At 39.1% G+C, this 20,860-nt stretch overlaps 1 protein-coding gene across 16 annotated transcripts in view; it reads left to right on the plus strand.

Moving 5' to 3' along the window:
- TENM3 (teneurin transmembrane protein 3) overlaps positions 1-20,860 on the plus strand; it is a 949,896-nt gene that overhangs the window by 237,256 nt on the left and 691,780 nt on the right. For all 16 annotated transcript variants that reach the window (XM_075258516.1, XM_075258530.1, XM_075258522.1 and 13 more), the window contains exon 3: positions 11,678-11,975. In XM_075258516.1, the coding sequence (XP_075114617.1) occupies positions 11,744-11,975 (232 nt within the window). In that variant the 5' untranslated portion in view covers positions 11,678-11,743. The remainder of the gene's footprint in view (positions 1-11,677; positions 11,976-20,860) is intronic.

Raw genomic sequence — 20,860 nt, forward strand, 5'->3', positions numbered from 1 at the left:
TTGTACTGGCCTATGTCCGTTTCTCAACAATGAAAAATTAACTAATTAATCCATTATGATTGCATTTTGCAATTGTTTTGCAACCAGTCTATGTCTGTTTTTGATGCCATCTGCTTTGCATCAGTTTTTAACGGACAATTAAACATTAAACAGACCAAAAAAATTAAAAACCTGGCCAAATTTCATGTCATAGTTCTTTTTTTTTTTTTTGACCCAACCCAATGATTTGCTTTTACCGGACATAACTCTAATGAGTCTAGTCCGTAGGTCTGTGTGTGGGTGGTAGCACCCAGACTCACCTCGACCGTGTGAATAGGAATCACTGTATCATAGTCGGTTATGATGCCGTAAGCTCCCAAACGTCCCAATTGCTACATCAATGAACTGATAGCGTTATGTCACTTCATTACTGTAGAGATTGGACTTTTTGCATCATAACTATCATAGGAAAGGACTCTAAGGGGGAGTTCACACTTGCGTCCATGTCCACCCTGTGTCATGCAGGTCTTTGGTCATGCAGTCAGACATGCAGGACTTTGTTTCCATCCATAAAATCTGGGTTCCCTGCAGAGAGGCTGCAGGCAGACACCGGCGGTTTGCTTTTACATCCCATTTAAATGAATGGGTTTTAAAACTGACCACTGGGAAGCTGTCCCCTGTCCAGTTTCTCAGGGCTGAGGATGGAAACCCAGCGGAATGACACAGGGCAGACATAGGCACAAGCATGAACGCCCCCTAACTCTAGATCTATTCTCACTGATTAAAAACAAGAACATTGACTTTTATAGGGTCTAAGCATTCCTCACACTATAGAACAAATATAGAATACGTAGTTTTGGAGTTTTTGTAATCAGCATTTTTTTTCGGTTTGTCAAAAAATTGGACCCATATATACATTCATTCACTGCCAGGGTTTTAAGGAACGTCTGTCTGTGTGTTATCTCACCCATATAACCTGTTGCACCTTATTGATCATCTGTCCTGTTTGTGCAGAGAGAAAAAAATTTACAATGCAATTAAAAATGGATCTAGACATGTTTTATAAGGATGGCGGCTGAAGCCTCAGATAGTTTCCTTCAGCAGACTCAAAGACCCTCATTCCGACATTGTATATGAATGTATAAGCTATTATTTTCTATAGGTTCCATATAAATCTAATATATGGTATAATGAGAGTGACTGTAATGTTCCATAGCAGCATTATTTCCCGGGCACCCCCATACAGACTCCCTACCTGTGCACAATGAGTACCAGGGCTGTAAAATATTTTGCATGCAGGAATATATTGAAAGTCCTTTTCACACAATCTTTTCAATATCTTTTCTCTGGTACGTCTTTTTTTGGAGAATAGGATTTCTGTATAAAATAGCAGAGCAACATTATATAAGGAAAATCCAGTCCTTTGTTTGATTGAAAGAATCTAAAAAAAAAAAGGCGCAAATGGGAACGGGTCACCGGAACATAATGTGAAAGGTTTCTTACACTTTTATGATAACCCAAACATTTTCTGAAGAGTGAAATGAATCACCCACACACATCGGAGGGCAGCAGTTTTCATGACATTTTTTGGGGGGGTCCAGAATGTGGCAGCTAGTTAAAAATCTATAGTAAAATATGAGAATGTCTGCATGTACAGAGTTTTGAGACATCTGAAAACTCGGCAAAGGAATACTGTAAAGAAAGCCTAAATTTACTATAGAGGTTAGCACCTATTTCTGCTTTTATAATATGTCCTTGCAAGTATTAGCAGGACAACGTGTTCCTCCATTGTAAAATAACTTTCCTTTTATGCTGTTACAACCAAAAAAAAAAAGATGAACTGCAAACCAATGACTATATTAGATTGCCCTTCATTGCGTCTGACCTGTTTACTAGTATCACTATTGGCTAAAAACCACAACCTATTACATATATGAGTCTATACCATTTATTTTTCATTTTCAAAGGGAATTGGACAGCACATTCTCCTGAGTCAGAAATTATTGTCATTATATTTGCTTTATCTGACCTAGCTCTATATCTTTATGGGATTACTGTCTATTACTTGTATGGTCTTGTACTCTAAGCACATGCCATCGAAGGCGTAATTGGTTATATTGTGTGGGAGTGTATAGCCTTCATGTCAGTTTAGTGTCGATGTGTCACAAATAATTTAACATGCCATGTACAAATAAGGGCTGCTTGTATCCATATTTAATCTTTTACCACTATTATTAAAAAACGGATTATAAGACTGTCGAAACACGTCTACATATAGCTTTGTTCCTTCCTTATATCAGACTATACAGTCACATGAAATTGCTCGGGGAAAACACTTAGTAAATATAAGAAGAGTCTATTATGTATTACTAAATTAAATGGGTCACGTTAGCAAGCGTTGCCCCCGTGACAGCTGCGAACCGCCGCGAAGGGGTTAATTCCGCATTGGTGTTTGTGTAAAGAACACCTGGGGCTACGTGTGCATTTGTGTGCAATAAATTGAGCAATTAGCCTTTCAATTGAATCTGGAGGAGGATAACAACCAGCGATTAAAAGATTTAATACGTGTTAAGTGGCTTCTAAAGAACAGTCCGACGTTTTTTGGTAAATGAACGTAAATGAAATAAATACTGGTGAAATAGTGTAACATAAATTTAGCGCAGTGTGGATATATTAAAAAAATACATTGGGAAAGTAAACACTACATTAATGACAAGGCCGTAAAAGAATGTTTAAAATCATTAGCACAAGCCCGTAGTATGTTATACAGTGGCTCCGGGTAGTGAAAGGCGGTTTTATGTGGATATAAATAATGATTACTCAATGTATACCACTGTGAGCGTTCTTTAACAGTTCGCCTGTAACTTTCACTGCACAAAATAAAACATTGTCATTTGTTGTCATACAACTTTACGGCTAATATGGGTATAGGGATAATTATGGTAATTGCTGACTACTATTACTACCAATAATAGTGAACAATGGGTGTGCTACGTCTGCGGATTTATCGACATACTCATTGGAACCAAAGCGGAAGCCATGGTCTCCAGGATCTGCTCTCCGGTGAGCCAGCTATTTGTGGGGTTGGCTAAAGTTGTAGGCCGTCTGTCAGCACATTTTACCCCAATAAACCACTTGTACCTTTTTATGGGTGCCATGAAAGAAGATGTAAACAAACTGATGTTGTGAAGTAGAATAATGAACAAACGAAAGCTTTATTCTATCCTGGCAAGTGTCTGCTGGATGTTGCTTAAGGTAGTATATATCCTATAGTTTGGCTAGTAAACCCTCCCAAACCCTTTACCTTAAAGGGGTTTTCCAGGCAAAAAAATAAAGGTCAGTAAAGGTCTGTTAGTGCTATTAATAGGTTAATAAGGGTTCCCAAGTACCAGTGTTTTGAGAGATTTTGGTGTTTCTCTGTGAGCTTCTGGAATCTTCTGTACTTGTTTACATGGACATCTTCCTGTTCTGTTTTCCTACAATTACCATGATGACTTGGGCTTCAGAGTGGGACAATACCCTTACTAGTCTTTCCAGAGACCAAGGGCTGGCAACAGGGAGTATACGGACAGCAAGACAACAGACAGACATAGAAGCAGCTCAGTGGAAGGCAGAGAGGCTTGGCAGGAAATAGCAGATCTTTTAGCAGTGGGAGGGCTTGCTAGAAATAGTAGTTCCACAGCTACAATGGGTCAGTAGATGGCAATAGTCTTTAGCAGTGGGAGGGCTTGCTGGAAGTTGTTCTAAGGTACCAGATAACCAACTTGAAACAATTGGTTAGAGTTTGAGACTGGCAGAAGGCAGGCTTCTGAAACAATACTCCGAAAACTGGGTAATCACATACACACATGTTAAATAATCAGGCATCAGGAAACCAGGGTGATGTTACAGGCAGGAACCACAAAAAATCCCATCTTAACTGCTGGCAAAGCAAAAGGGTTCAACAAAACAGGATCCTAACACAGAGTTGACTGACACCATCTCTCACTCCCACTCACTCCCTCCCCCTTCCTTTCTCACTCACACCCCCTCTCTGTTTCCCTAGCTAGCCAGCCCACTACTAGTCCTTCCTAACTAACTTAACCCCCCGAATCCACCCCATCATACTCCCATTCTACTATGCGGGTGTGGGTGACTAGCAGACGTCAAATTAGTTAAGTGACTTTCTGTTTTCGGAAGGGGAACTACAAGTTTCCTGTAACATCACCAGAAAATCAGAAATTGTGCAACAGCAATCTAGGTAAATATAGATTTTTTTTTTAGCAGTAAAGTAATACTGTATATACTCAAGTATAAGCCAACCCGAATATAAGCCGAGGCCCCTAATTTTACCACAAAAAAACTGGGAAAACTTATTGACTCGAGTATAAGCCGAGGGGGGGGGGGGGGGGGGAATGCAGCAGCTACTGGAAAATTTCAAAAATTAAAATGGTCGGAGTTTTTGGGTGCAGTAGATGCTGGGGAAGGGGTGTTTTGGTTGTCTGTCTGCCCCTTCCCTGAGCTTGAGGACTGTTTTTTCTTCCACCACTTGGAATTCAGTCTGGCTGCATATATCTGCAGTGCTCCTATTAACCCCTTCCCGATGGAACAGAAGCACTGCAGATACCCTATATTCAGTAGACTAGGCAGGTCAGACACAGGGATACCTAATGTGTATGTGTTTCACAGTCATTTTCTACTTTTGTATGTATTCTAGGGAAAGGAGTGATTTAGAACTTTTATTTTTATTTTTTTTACACTATTTTATGGAAGATTCTATACACTAATATTGTGGCTGGTCATAGACCCCCATTCCTTAAAAAAAAAAAAAAAAAAAAAAAAATTTTTTTTTTTTTGCTGACTCGAGTATAAGCCGAGGGGGGCTTCTTCAGCACAAAAACTGGGCTGAAAAATTTGGCTTATACTTGAGTATATACGGTAAGTGTGGAGGAGCAGTATGTTTAGCTTATTTTAAAATGATCATTTTATCCTGAACAACCTTTTTACATTTTGATGGTAACTGAGGAATGGCAACAGGTTTTGGAATCTGGGGGCCCTGGCTTTCCTCACTTACTGGAGTAAGATAGCAATAAATTTTGCAACTTTTTAAGAAGTCAGTTGCTAAATCTGGAGACGGGCTAACCACACATACCGTTCTATACGCATATACGTACAAAAGCTGCAAAAAGATACAATTTTTTTGTGCACTTCAAAAAGTGACAGGCTTATTTTTACACCTTTTTTTAACATCAGATTTCTGGAGTACAGTGCTTGATATATCTCCCAAAGTGTGTTTTGTTAGCAATGGACATATGGTTCAACTTTAAAAGTTTCCAAAGACATTTTTATCTGCTGAAGTTTCGGTGGAACGGGATGACTTTCAATATTTATCTCAATACAAAAAAATACAAGAGAAAAAAAAAAGGGATCTGCCATAGTATAAATACATACTAGGTTACCGAAAAAGGGGCACTGCGACATGGTATATATTGTATATGAATCCATTTTTCCTACAAGACATCTTTTTTTTTTTTCTGCAAGACACATCACTTTCTCAAATAATAATAGCTGACAACTTTTTTTTCCTATAATAAGTACATCGATACCTCTTGAGACATCCATCCTTGAAACAATACTATTGCCACCATACCAATCTTGCATTACGTTCAGGAAATACATTCACGCTTCTTTTGGATCTTTAAAGTTCTGACCTCATATTTCCCAACAGTCTCTGCTAGATCAGAGTATGCATGCTCATTTGTATTCTAGGACAGATCAGACACTATAGAGAATGACAGAGAAAAAAGTGAAGCATTTTGTATTACATTATGGCAGCTCACATATGCTGTATTTGTCGGCATAGCATTCAGAGTGCATCGCGGTGAGAGTTGAATAAAAGATGAGAGGTCAATATGGAAGAACTGTACAAACAAAGCAAAGTATTAAAGAGGATCTATCAGAATTATTGACAAGTCTGTTTTAATAAATACTTGTATTCCCCATGAAATACTTCTGGGGCATCTTCTTATAAATCCGCAATTCTTCCATTATTTCCACTAGAAACTAACAAATGGGTGTTACCAGTTGGTTGTTTGTGCCGACTAATATTTCCGAAAACAGAGAAGTAAGGACTAGTGAGATGAGCGAACAGTAAAATGTTTGAGGTTCAATATTTGTTTCGAGTAGCCCCTCAATATTCGACTACTCGAATCGAATATCGAACCCTATTATAGTCTATGGGGGGAAAATACTCATTTCAGGGGTAGGCAACGTTCGATCAAATTATACTTACCAAGTCCACGAGTAAGGGTCGGGCTGGATCCTCCATGCAGTCTTCTCCTTGCAGCGTCCCCGCAACATCTTCCGGCTCTGAATTCACTCTGCCAGGCATCGGGCCTGGGCAGAGCCGACTGCGCATGTCCGAACTACAAGCAGACATGCGCAGTCGGCTCTGCCCAGGCCCGATGCCTGGCAGAGTGAATGAAGAGCCAGAAGACGCCGTGGGGAAGCTGCACGGGAAGACTTCTAAAGGTAGGAGAAGAACCAGCGTTGATTGGCCGACTGTATAGCATTTGGCCAATCAATGCTGGTTCTGCATCGAACTTTTACATTCGAACAGCGAGTGGTACCCGATCGAGTACGAGTATTTCGAATACCGTAGTATTCGATCGAATACCTACTCGAGTACTACTCGCTCATCTCTGCTAGTGACTTGTCCTCTAATTGTTACCCATTTTATTATGCATATTAGGCATGTACAGATATTATACAATATTTTGTTCATTATTTTAATGTTTGCTAGGATATACATCTGTTATTACTGAAATATGATATATTTAATGGGTTCAATATTACAAGGCGGTGTTGAAGTTACAGCTCCGACTTCACAATAATGATTGCAAGTGTGCAGAAAAATTCATTGCCTTGAATACATTGCTTTGAGGCATGTTCATTTTCTATGCATCCAGCTGACCTGGTAACATCATTCATATTATATGATATTCATAAACTCGCCTAAGTAAAGTATCCACAGCATATTACATATTTCCAGCTGCATTTTCCATGGAATATTGCTCTAATTTGCACTTTATCACTCTATATACCTCTTTGACTTTATTTTCTGTTTAGTTCAAAATTTTTCATCTTTCCAGTGAGTTACAATGGAACCAAAACTTTTAGTATGAGTATTTTAAGGAAGGATTTGGGACACTAAGCATTTCTCAGTCGGAATAGCTTTTGTCTAGAGACATCTATTCATATTAGAGAAATGTTGTCCGACCTTCATGATTCTTATGTGTACAGGGGCCTTCTGATGTTCCTCTGATAGATGACGTCTGAAGAAAGAAGGATTGGGAATGTTCAATTTTTATGCTTAATTCTTTTGTTTTTGCAGAGATTGCATACTCCAATCTTCTCATTCACTACATATGTAAGCTAGACCAAACAGAGCATATATATATATATATATATATATATATATATATATATACACATATATTTATTTATGGGGAGTCGGGAGTAACATTTGTTCAACCAGCAACTGCTTATGGTGTATAGGCTCCTTAAAACCCATTCATAATGGTACAGTGCATGTTGGGACTTTATATACAGCAGAGAGCCAGTGGAAGTGTCTACAGTTTAGAGATGAGCAAGTACTCCCATTTCGAATGGCACACTCCCTTAGGAATGAATGGATGCAGCCAGCACACAGGGGGTTAAGCGGCCAGACGCCAGCAAAATCTGCTTCCATTAATTCCTATGGGTACTCGCTCATCTCTAGTTGACATCTCTGATCAGAGAGACTTGAACCTCTCACATTTGACCACAGCATCTTAGGGATTCAATTTACTTTCACTTCCCACCCTTCAAACATCTCCCACATGGCAAGGTTGTATGAGCCTGTTGGTTGCAATGCTAGCCGGTATCTTTCTCAAGGTTACTAGGCCTGCTATAATAATATAACTATTATGCTTGCCTCTGGGAGGCTTTGATAATAGTGCAGGGATTTTAACATAGACTGAAGTACAATATTGCAGTTTATGGCAGTGTAATGATCACAGGTTTAAGCATTCTATAGAGAGATAAAAAAAAGTTTTAAAAATTACTCTATCCCTAGACACTAGGGTTGAGCGATCGTATTCAGAAAAGATCGGATTCCTATCGGCGATCGAGAAAATTTCATGACCGCGATCAGAATTCCGAACACGATCTTTTTAGGTGGGATCGAGATTGGTACTATTTCCCACAATGCTTTGCTTAGCCTTCACACTGAGTATACGCTCCGCTCATTCTGAGTAGAGTAGGGAGTCTTCACACTCAATGTGAAGGCTCCGCTGCGGTTCCATAGGAATGAATGGAAGCAGCCAGCACACAGCCTTAACCCCCTGCGCGTCGGCTCCTTCCATTCATTCTAATGGGAGACTAAACTAACATCTCTAGTAGCTACTTACCTCCAGAGATGGCTGCTCCGGTGCCCGGTGTTCTCCTTCGCCTCGCTGCCGCTCTACGCTGCTCTTCTCGCCTCGCTGCCGCCGCCTCCCAGAGCTAGGAATGCAGGGCTTGAGGCTTAGGAGAGTGTGGGTGGGTACAGGGCGGGGAGACGTGACGTCTCCCCTCCAAGTACCCACCCACATTCTCCTAATCTGGGAGGCAGGGGCTAGCGAGGCGAGAAGAGCAGCGTGGTGCGGCAGCGAGGCGAAGAAGGACACTGGAGCAGCCATCTCTGCAGGTAAGTGGACACCAGGGGGGACTAAGTAGCCAGAGGATTAATAAAAATCCTCTGGCTACTTAGTGATTCACTACACAGCGTGGATTCTAACAATTAAAGCGTTCAATCGTTAGATTCCATGCTGTATAGTGAATAGGATTGCTTTTAAAATCCGATCTCCGATTAATAAAAAAATCCCATTGACTTGCATTGGGATCGGAATTGGGATCGAGATCGGGTTCGAATGAAAAATGATCGGAAATTGGATTTTTAAAATCGATCCTGAAAAGTCAAGATCGGCTCAACCCTCCTAGACACATAAAAGCCAATAGACAAATAAAAAAATCATAAACAAATAGCTATTTCACTTCTCAAAACCAGTGCTTAGTGATTTAAGCATCAAACATTCTCTAAAATGATATCAATAAAAACATATATACCTGCAAAAAAGATTAAAACATGAACAGAAATATATATAAGTTTGGTATTATCCTATTTTTACTGCATGGTAAATGGCATAAAAATAAAATCCATATGAAAATGGTATAATTTTTAAAATAATTCCACCCCATTCAAAATTTTTCAGTCTTCCTTGCACATTGAACAGAAATGAAATAAACAGAAAAGCCCTGATGTGAACAGAGAAGTAAAAAGGTTATAGCTTTAGGGAGGAGGGGGTGATAGGGTCAAACATACACAGTAGATGGCTGTTAGCTGACAGGTATTTCTCCTAACTTCACAATAAACCGATTTCAATGGACGAGGGGAATAAACCAACACTAGACATTGAAATTCGACAGGCTCGAACCTTCTTTTATTTGGCACCTGATAATAACTATCAGTGGTAGTCAAGAGGTCCTTGTAAAAACTAGAATGCACATCTGACATTTGTGGGATTGCTCAATTTTCATGTAATGTTTATTGCAGGTTTGGAGCTGAAACTCAAATTGTCCTCAAACTCAAATTCAGCAAATCTCGCTGAATTGTAGAAAAACTTTGACATGTAAGCAAAACTTTGTAGATCAAGTTTAATTTCCTTCACATAATATTAGTATACCTCAGTCAAATTACCACCAGTTTTATGGACCAAGACATGTAGCACTTGGCGTTTCTTACCCACCACTTTAAGAGTATATTTGGTTTCAGCTTTACTGTACAGCACATTCCATCATGATTTGTGCGGGGTATCTTTCCCATTATGTAAAACACATGAATAGGCTTCAACTAAATCACTGTGTGCATATTTATAGGGGGGCTCTTTCATAGTGTGGCTATATGCACACATGTTTTCACTTTCTTAGTAACATTTTATGGAAAATTTCACCTTATCCTAATGATCAAGAGCTCAGTTATCAAAGTATTATTTTTCTACATTATGCCTCGTGCAGACCATTTGATACGTGACATGTTGCAACATTGTAGCTTACGTTTCATACCAGTATGCCAGTTACAAGAGATTACCTATTATTTTAAAGGGAGCCTTCCAACTCCCCACACATATTCAGTTGTCGCCATTGTGTTGCGGAGCACATTACAGTCATAAATAAAACATCTTTGTTATGTATGCAACGTTTGTAGATTTGGAGAAAACCAACTTTGAACTGATGTATGAATGGGGCATTTAGTGCACTGGAGGAAGGTCTTCAGCTTCTGGAGCACTGCTATTGCTTCTCAAGTAGGATATTATAGCAATGGGAGGATCTTTCATTTCATGGCGTGGCATAAGCAGGAGATGGAAGGGTCAGCGATACAAGGAGCTGAAGGCCCACCCAGTGCGCCAAATGCCTCATTTGCATATCATTTCAAGGTGGTTGCTCTCCAAAATACAAACATATATAACAAAGGTATATTGCATATCATTGTAATGTCCTCTGTAACATGATGGTCACAGTCAAATATTCTTGGAGGAACTAGTAGACTTAGTTCTTAGCTTAAGCATTTTTTTCATTTGACAGGTCAATATAATCACAATAAATCAGAATTTATGACAATGGCTACAGATTTTCACCATAGGTTGTCAGGACCTGTTTTGTATAGATTTCTCTGTAGCTTGTGCAGTGCACACTGGGGTACAATAACCTGTTATCTTACAAGTTACAAGTTTTATAATGTTTTGGGTGGAAGCACGAAGCAAAATTTTTATACTAGTTATAGTCTATGACATCATTCATCGACCACTGCAGCAATGCATATATTATATTATCTGAGTATATGATGCTAAGTTCACATGGAGTTTTTTTGTCAGGGTTTTGGCAGAAATCCGCCTCCAAACCTTGAACCAAAAAACGCCTCACCATTCAAAGTATACAAAACGTTTCTGAGTCTTTTCCGCTAACGGAAAAACAGAAGTGAGATGTTCATTCTTTTTTGAAGCCTGAACATTTTACGGCTCACGGCTTCAATGCGAGTCAATGTGAGCCAGTTTTTCCTGCTCACAATTTTTTGGTCAGAAACCTGAAGCGGAACTTGAACTTTGGAAAAAACCTGATCAGGAAACGCCAGGTGGTTTTTTAAAATATAATTCATGACCACATCCCAAGAGGAAACGGATCAGGAAACTCCTCGAACAACGCCTAAAAAAAAATAAATAAAAAAAACAATGCCAAAACCCTGACCAAAAAACTCTGTGTGAACTTACCCTAAATTATTATTTTAACAAATCATCCCAGCAACTAAACCTTTTTCATATAAAATGACATATTAATAGCATAAAATTGTTTTCCTATCTATGCCAGAAATGTGTATCTGCTGTAACTTTTTGTATGCACAGCCTCTTCTCTTGTAATGGTTGCAGCCTACAATGCTTGCTTTTTCCTTTTGTGTTGCCCCACAAAGCCAGAATCTTCTTTTTATGTCCCAGTTGTAAGCAGTGTGTATCATGTCAGGCTGAATATAGCGGGCTATCATTTTCTATGAGATCCCAAAACATCACAACAGTTTGTATATGGCAGTCATGGTCATTTGATTTGTTATTTTATTGAGTAACTATTTGCTTTTGTGTCTCCTGTGTAGACAATTCAAGTGTGTGAAGCAATTTTCAAGTAAGTTGGACTGTTGTGGGCACAGAATGAACTTAATATGGATGTAAAAGAACGTAGGCCTTATTGTTCCTTGACAAAGAGCCGGCGAGACAAAGAAAGACGTTACACAAATTCTTCGGTGGACAATGATGACTGTAGAGTGCCAACACAAAAATCGTACAGCTCCAGTGAAACCCTGAAAGCTTTTGATCATGATTCTTCACGGCTGCTCTATGGAAACCGGGTGAAAGACCTGGTTCACAGAGAAGCAGATGAATATACCAGACAAGGTACGTTCCTATATGTGCCATGTATATTTATACACTATTAATTTATCACCTGAAGATCAACCTTGACCATTGCACAGATTTAAAATATATTTGGCTTTTTAAAAGCCAAAAGACTGTAAAAAGATGTTTAAAACTTATCGGATGGCACTAGATAATATTCTCTGCAAAAACATAATGTCTACATGACCTAGGATGTGCCATACAAGAGCAAATATAACACTATAATAGATCAAATAATTCCTTCTCTACAGTGCATTATTCTGGCCAGGCATGTGCTATATGTAAAATGGAACTTTTAACATTTATATCCTTTTTGTGAACTTTTATGGTTTCAGAAAATAACAGGAAGTGCAGCCATATTGTTGTATTTATTATGTTTAAATATGGATGATGTCTATGAAAACACATTACATTAAGGGTGGCTGAATCTGCAGGTTTCAGAGACAACGGCCAACTATTTAATAGGTTATGGATGTATGGCTGACATTTATTAGATAAAAAATGATCGGGTATGTTGAATTTCAGCATGTCCGATCCTTTATTTTAAAGGGAGGTAAGCCACTAACAGGTGTTTGGCAGCAGCTTACGCCCATCTCCCCATTCAGAACTCCTCCAGCACTTCAACCTCTTAGTGTGTGTTAGGGCTAGTTCACACAGAGTTTTTTGCAGGTGGATTTTGAGGCGGAATCTGCCTCAATATCCACCTGCAAAAAAGGCTTCCATTCATTTCAATCGGAGACATTTCTTTTTCCCACCAGCGATTTTTTTTAGCTAGCGGAAAAAATGAAGCAACATGCCCTATCTTCCCATGGATTCCGCGGCGCGAGGCTCACTCCCGATTAGGTCCATTCATTCAGGCCTAATCAGGAGCAGAATGGCGCGACGGGCTGCCGGTGCACTGCATCAGAATCCCATTGTGGCTTGCCAAATGGAGAGTTCACATGGTGGAAAAGGTTCCACTGATTCCAGTGTTTGTTTTCTCTCTCTAGTCCCGGTCATTCCCGAGCAACAAGTGAATTTAATTTTGGTGTCTGATGTACTATTTAAAATCTGTAATGTCAGAAGGGCGGTGTCAGGCAATGTGCTTCCAAGCTCCAATCAAAGGCAGCCAATGTCAGAGCTCAGAATCACTCCCCTTGTTTGTTCCTTCCTTGCTCTGCCATCCAGTAATACAAAGGCTAAATAGCATATCAGACACCAAAACTAACAACATTGATTGCTCATGAATGGTGGGGACTAGAGGAAAAATTCCAACTGTGCCAGAATCAGTGGAGCAACAACTATTAAGTGATGAAAAGAAATGGACTTGTTGTTGTAGATGATCATAAGTCCTCTTTAACCCCATGTCACCCTTCAGAAGACATATCTGCTCTGCCAGACTGATCATGCATCTGTTAGAGAAATAGCTGATAGCTGAATGAGCTGTTTCACTGACAGCTATTGAACATATATGACTAGGTTTATACTAAAAATTGGCCAAATTTGATCACACATATTTGAGTCTCCCAAAAATGATTTCATCTGGTGTCTGTCTTCTCTGTATTCAGTTGAATACAGTCTTACAGCAATGAAAGCTGATAATGGAGGGTCCCACATTCAGGGCCATCATTTATTAGCCAGAATGGAGAGCTGCTACAAAGAACATCTCTCACTCTTGAGGACCCAGCACACCCATGCATTACCTTGACAGCCCATTGATTTCAATGTCATCTTTGAATTAGCTTCTCAGCAACCATAAAACTTTTTTATTGATAGCACATACTGACAAAATAATAGTTGGTCTTCAGTTTCTGGGAAACTAAATCAAAAATTAGAACCAATGTTCCAGTTGTCCCTTTTGTGCATATGAACACTACAACAGAATGGAAAAATGCCAATAAAAATATTGGTTACAGCTCTTACTCTTGAATCACTATTACAGTATGTAGCCTGTTTTACATTTTGGGTAGAAATCCACTCTAACATTTGTTACAAAAAGGATGATTTTGGGACACATTGGAAGTTCTGTTCTAGTCATTTACAAATACATAAATGCAGTACTTAATGTGTTTCTGTATGGACATATAACATGTATGGAGATGTACTATATGTAAACCAATATGGTCAGAGAATGCATAAACATACCTCTACATATATAGTTCTTTGTATGTTTTTTATTGTTTATTTTTTCTATTAAGGTGCAAGACAAATTTTTATTTACAATTTTTGAAGATGATTGGTCCTAGTACATGACTACATGGTTTGGTATAATAGTTTTAATGCAAAAAAAAGCAATGACCGTGTTTTTGTAAAAATACCATTCTTGCAGAAATATGGTTATAGCATTTGATAATAGCAAAGGCTATTACAAGTTTCAGATAAGTTACCAAGTTTTTATTTTCTCAATTTTCTATCAAATCAGTATTTTGTATCAATTTTTTTTTAAAGAACACGCCTATTTTTCCACTTATCGGCCCCTTTTCTCCTTTTACCTCTCTCCAAAACTGATCATTCACTCTCAGTGCTCTGAAATATAAAAAAACAAAAACTTGAGTCTTCAGTAGTTGATACCTTTTTTAAATGGCTAACTAATAATGATGACAGATTACAAGCTTTCGAAGCTCTCATCTTCTTCCGGCCAATCAACGCTGGTTCTTCTCCTACCTTTAAAAGTCTTCTCTGTGCAGCTTCCGGCTCTGAATTTACTCTGCCAGGCATCGGGCCTGTGCAGAGCCGACTGCGCATGTCTGCTTGTAGTGCGGGCATGCGCAGTCGGCTCTGCCCAGGCCCGATGCCTGGCAGAGTGAATTCAGAGCCAGAAGATGCCGTGGGGACGCTGCAAGGAGAAGACTGCTCGGAGGATCCAGCCCGACCCTCACTCGTGGACTTGGTAAGTATAATTTGATCGAATGTTGCCTACCCCTGAAACGAGCATTTTCCCCCCATAGAGTATAATAGGGTTCGATATTCGATTCGAGTAGTCGAATATTGAGGGGCTACTCGAAACAAATATCGAATCTCGAACATTTTACTGTTCGCTCATCTCTAATAGTTAGCCAATAAAAAAAGGTATCAACTACTGAAGACTTCCAAGTTTTTTTGTTTTTTATATTTCATACCCACTGGCTAACATGGTACAAAAACAAACTTTTTCCTTATCTCAGTTCTCTGCTAAGTCTACCCTTGGAGATATAAGTCAGTCTGTCAACTAACTGAAGGATCAGATTACAAGCTGCCAATATAAGTTTAGGAAGAAGGAGGAGCGAAGTGATATACAAGCAGAGAGACACATATAACAATACAACAGCTAATCTGTGCCTACCAAGCTCAGGGAAAACCGAGAGTCCTATATATAAGGCTACAGATAGGGAAATTGGTGAAAAATACAGAGTACAAGTCATATAATGATCAGATATAGTGTTGCTAGTCATGTACACATGTTGTTATGATATTGTTTGAGGAGCAACTTCTAAAAATGAAGAGACAGGCTGATACCATTGAATAGTAGAACAAGCCACCCAAATCCTACACACCACTGGGATATAGAGTCTAAGGTTGCTCAGATGACTTCACCAGACCAGCCATGGTCTTTGCAGGATCTGCCCTAGTTATCACCCCTGAACCTCAGTGTTAATTCCTCTACAATCTGAAAATAAAATCAACAGCAATACTCCCTATGCAGGTCAGACCAGGGAGTGGAATCAAAAGAGTAAATATATGCAGGCTGAGGTCAGTTCAAGAGTACACAGTCGATGCCAAAATCAGAAGGCAAGGGAATATCCAGTAAACAAGCCAAGGTCAGTATAACAGCAAACAAACAGGTATAACAGAACACTGAAGTCTAACTATTAACTGGCACCTAGTTAATTTTAAACAGACCATAAATATTCCTCTTCAGCCACTGTTGGGCTCAGAGTCAGAGTTCTGACAAGCTACAGAGTCAGAGAAAGCATCTTGTATCAGTATGGCAACCTTAAAGCAACAGTAACAAGCAGAACTTCAATGAAGAGAATACACACTGAGAATCCTAACACATATGACTGCTTACATAATTTTATAAAGTCACCTGGAGCAACAAGTACTGTATATCTAAGGGCGGGTTCACACTTGCACCCGGTCTCCCCTTTAGCCAATCCGGTGGGTTTCCGTCTTCTGCTCTGAGAAACTGGACAGGGGATGATAACTCGGCGAAAAATTTTCAAACCCATTCACTTGAATGGGTTTGCAAAGTCACCTCCCGTGTGTGTCTTCTGCCTCTCCGCAGCGAAATGTTTTGTTTTTTTTAACGGGACACAAAGTCAGACATGCAAGACTTTGTGTCCGGTTAAAAAAAATGGTTTTGTCGCGGAAAGGCAGAAGACACACACGGGAGGTCACTTTGCAAACCCATTCAAGTGAATTGGTTTGAAAACTGACTGCCAGGTTTTCGTCTCTTAATCTAGTTTCTTGGGTAAAAAGGCAGAAACCCGCCAGATTGGCTAAAGCGGGGACTGGGCACAGATGCGAACCTGCCCTAAGACATTGTCATCAGAAATCTACTGAATTTTTATCATAGTTAAATCTAGTAAAAATAGTACTCTTATACTGTATGTAAAGAGGTTGCATTGATAGAGCCTTTGACTACATGTGATTTCCAGAACATAGGATGGAATTTCAGTCCAGTCTACTAAATGGCCATGTACTGTATATGTAGGAAACTGCTTCACCAGAAAATATCATTTTAAAGAATAATAAGGCAGTGTCAAATATGAATGTAATATTCCACACATTCCAGTACATTTGCTTCATTGTTAAATCTAGTCAAAATAATACTCTCATACTGTATGTAATAAATACAAGTAGGAAGATTATGCTGGTAGAGCCTGTGATATGTGACTACATGTAATATGCAGAACACAATGGCCTGTTGCTTAAAATGTGTCAGATTTTATTATAACAAATCTCTAAGCAACACTACATCAGTTTGCACTCTTTATATAAGCAGCTCCTTCTGAATATTAGTTATGGTCCAACATACCAGTCGTACGGGAAGCAATGTGATCCTCTATCATATATATTGTTGGCATTTCCCCTTTAAAAATATTTTTACCAGCTTAATGTCAATGTTATAATGTACTTTATAGTTGTATCTGGCTGAGGATTTCTAGTTAAGGTTAGAGCAAACTTGCCATGAGAAGCAAACCAAAATCCCGAGCAGGTGAAGACCTCGGCTATATACATATCTGCATGGGAGCAAAAGCTTTAGCTAAAGAAAGTATAAATCAGCTCATAGCTAGGTCAAAAATAAAAAAGGATAAAAGAGAAACCTGGAAAATAACAGCTGAAGCAGTCAAGTTTAGAAATTACAGGAATATGAAATAAAAATGTGGCTGAATCAGAGGTTTGGAAGGGTAATGAAAATCATAAAAAGGGAAGCTGATTGATTAAAGACTGAAGATTGGTCTGAATGGAAATTATTTAAGGGTGAAGGCCAAGATATAAAACGGGAATTTGGACAGATGTGGATAGACTGCAAATGTAGTATAACTTTATATTTTGTCTTATAGCTTTTCAGCTGTGAAGCCTTGATCAATTCCTACCATTGTTATTTATCACTAGTTATTAGTAACATCATGCACTATCTACTTCTCAGAGTTCTCTGGATTTGACACTTACTATAGATCTGCCTACAATAAGGTTTCATCTTACTTAGGGCCACCAAACAACTCCAACTATGTAGAACAGACTGAGTGACATTTCTCTGTTTATGTTTAAGTGGGTTATCCGCATTTCTAATATTGATGATCTATCCTTAGAATTGGCCATCAATATTACGTGTATGTGGGTCCAACAGCCAGGACCCGCACAGATCAACCATATCTCTGGACAGTGCAACTCCCAGTTATGTTTACATGCAACTCACTCACTGTACTATGAGTTGCAGCAGCTGTATCTACTACAGTACTGTTCTGTAGACTACTGCTCTGTCCTATAGACAACAGCACTGTCCTATAGACTACAGCACTGCTCTATAGACCATAGCACTGTCTTATAGACTACAGCACTGTCCTATAAGCTACAGCACTGTCCTATAGACTACAGCATTGTCCTATAGACTACAGCTCTGTCCTATAGACCATAGCACTGTCTTATAGACTACAGCACTGTCCTATAAGCTACAGCACTGTCCTATAGACTACAGCATTGTCCTATAGACCATAGCACTGTTTTATAGACTACAGCACTGTCCTATAGACAACAGCACTGTCCTATAGACTACAGAACTGTCCTATAGACTACAGCACTGTCCTATAGACTACAACACTGTCCTATAGACTACAACACTGTCCTATAGACTACAACACTGTCCTATAGACTACAACACTGTCCTATAGACTACAACACTGTCCTATAGACTACAGCACTGTCCTATAGACTACAGCACTGTCCTATAGACTACAACACTGTCCTATAGACTACAACACTGTCCTATAGACTACAACACTGTCCTATAGACTACAACACTGTCCTATAGACTACAGCACTGTCCTATAGACTACAGCACTGTCCTATAGACTACAACACTGTCCTATAGACTACAACACTGTCCTATAGACTACAACACTGTCCTATAGACTACAACACTGTCCTATAGACTACAGCACTGTCCTATAGACTACAGCACTGTCCTATAGACTACAACACTGTCCTATAGACTACAACACTGTCCTATAGACTACAACACTGTCCTATAGACTACAGCACTGTCCTATAGACTACAGCACTGTCCTATAGACTACAGCACTGTCCTATAGACTACAGCACTGTCCTATAGACTACAGCACTGTCCTATAGACTATAGCACTGTCTTATACACTACAGCACTGTCCTATAGACTACAGCACTGTCCTATAGACTACAGCACTGTCCTATAGACTACAGCACTGTCCTATAGACTACAGCACTGTCCTATAGACTATAGCACTGTCTTATACACTACAGCACTGTCCTATAGACTACAGCACTGTCCTATAGACTACAGCACTGTCCTATAGACTACAGCACTGTCCTATAGACTACAACACTGTCCTATAGACTACAACACTGTCCTATAGACTACAACACTGTCCTATAGACTACAACACTGTCCTATAGACTACAGCACTGTCCTATAGACTACAGCACTGTCCTATAGACTACAGCACTGTCCTATAGACTACAGCATTGTCCTATAGACTACAACACTGTCCTATAGACTACAACACTGTCCTATAGACTACAACACTGTCCTATAGACTACAGCACTGTCCTATAGACTACAGCACTGTCCTATAGACTACAACACTGTCCTATAGACTACAACACTGTCCTATAGACTACAGCAATGTCCTATAGACTACAACACAGCACTGCCCTATAGACTACAGCACTGTCCTATAGACTACAGCACTGTCCTATAGACTAAAGCACTGTCCTATAGACTACAGCACTGTCCTATAGACTACAACACTGTCCTATAGACTACAGCACTGTCCTATAGACTACAGCACTGTCCTATAGACTACAGCACTGTCCTATAGACTAAAGCACTGTCCTATAGACTACAGCACTGTCTTATAGACTACAACACTGTCCTATAGACTACAGCACTGTCCTGTAGACCATAGCACTGTCTTATAGACTACAGCACTGTCCTATAGACTACAACACTGTCCTATAGACCATAGCACTACCCTATAGACCATAGCACTACCCTATAGACCATAGCACTACCCTATAGACCATAGCACTATCCTATAGACTACAGCACTGTCCTATAGACTACAGCAATGCCTTATAGACTTCAATGGGACACTAATGCAGTACCAAAACTCACTGTTATACATTGTATGGATCACAGCATGTAAATGTCCCACAACAGCTGATCTGTAGGGTCCCCGCTCTCAGACCTGTGCAGATCTAAAGAAAAATGTAGAAAAAGAAAGCAACAATATACATGCAGCAACAATATACAGATTAATTACTTACACATTTTGAGAATAGTCTGACATATGTAATGTATGAGCACTGGCTACACTTTCTGAATACTGTATTACCTAAAAGTCGCTTTACAGTTATAAGAATGTAAGCAAAGCTACATCAATAAACACCGACATGACGTATCTGTTTCAGTAGGTCCTAACTCGGTGCTAACTCCCACAACATGATGGATTATCTTATTCCTATCTTAATATACTTACAATTACTGCACCTCTACACATGGCAACCACTGGAACGAAAACTGGGGAGCCCAAGTGCTGCTTATTTATATACACGTGTCACATATTGCTTAGGAGTTAGTTTGCTTCTTGTTTAATGTTATAGCAAAAAAAGAATAGTTAAGCTGAAATGACTTGTTTTCTGCATGGGCACAATTCTACAAGTTGTAGTAACAATTTATCACTGTATCAATGCCAAATGTTCTCATAAATACGAGGTTTCAAGCATACTGAACGATACCTTTCATTTTCTACTCAGTTTATTCAGCTTTACTCCATTTATGCTTTTTTTTGAAGGTCAAAACATCAATTATTTTTTAATTATTTTCTAAATTCCTAGATTGGTTTGTTTTAATAGTATCATATTGTATATCCATCTACATGGACATATATATAGATGTAAAAAAACTTAACACCATATTAGAAATGAAACAGAATGGGACAGATTTACTTATATGGGGAGGGGGGGGGGGATTTATTAGGACTGGATTATACGTCAAAGATTCACCATGAAAACTGGCATAGATGGGTTAATAAATTACTGCCACTATGTTTTAGTGCAATCTTGGACTATACAGGTTGTAAAGTGTCTAATACTGTTTGATAAAGCTGACTTAATAATTAAAGGGATTCTTTTTTTTTTTTTTTTTTTTTTTTAATGTAGATTGT

The sequence above is a fragment of the Leptodactylus fuscus genome, chromosome 1 (assembly GCF_031893055.1).
Source record: "Leptodactylus fuscus isolate aLepFus1 chromosome 1, aLepFus1.hap2, whole genome shotgun sequence".
NCBI lineage: Eukaryota > Metazoa > Chordata > Amphibia > Anura > Leptodactylidae > Leptodactylus > Leptodactylus fuscus.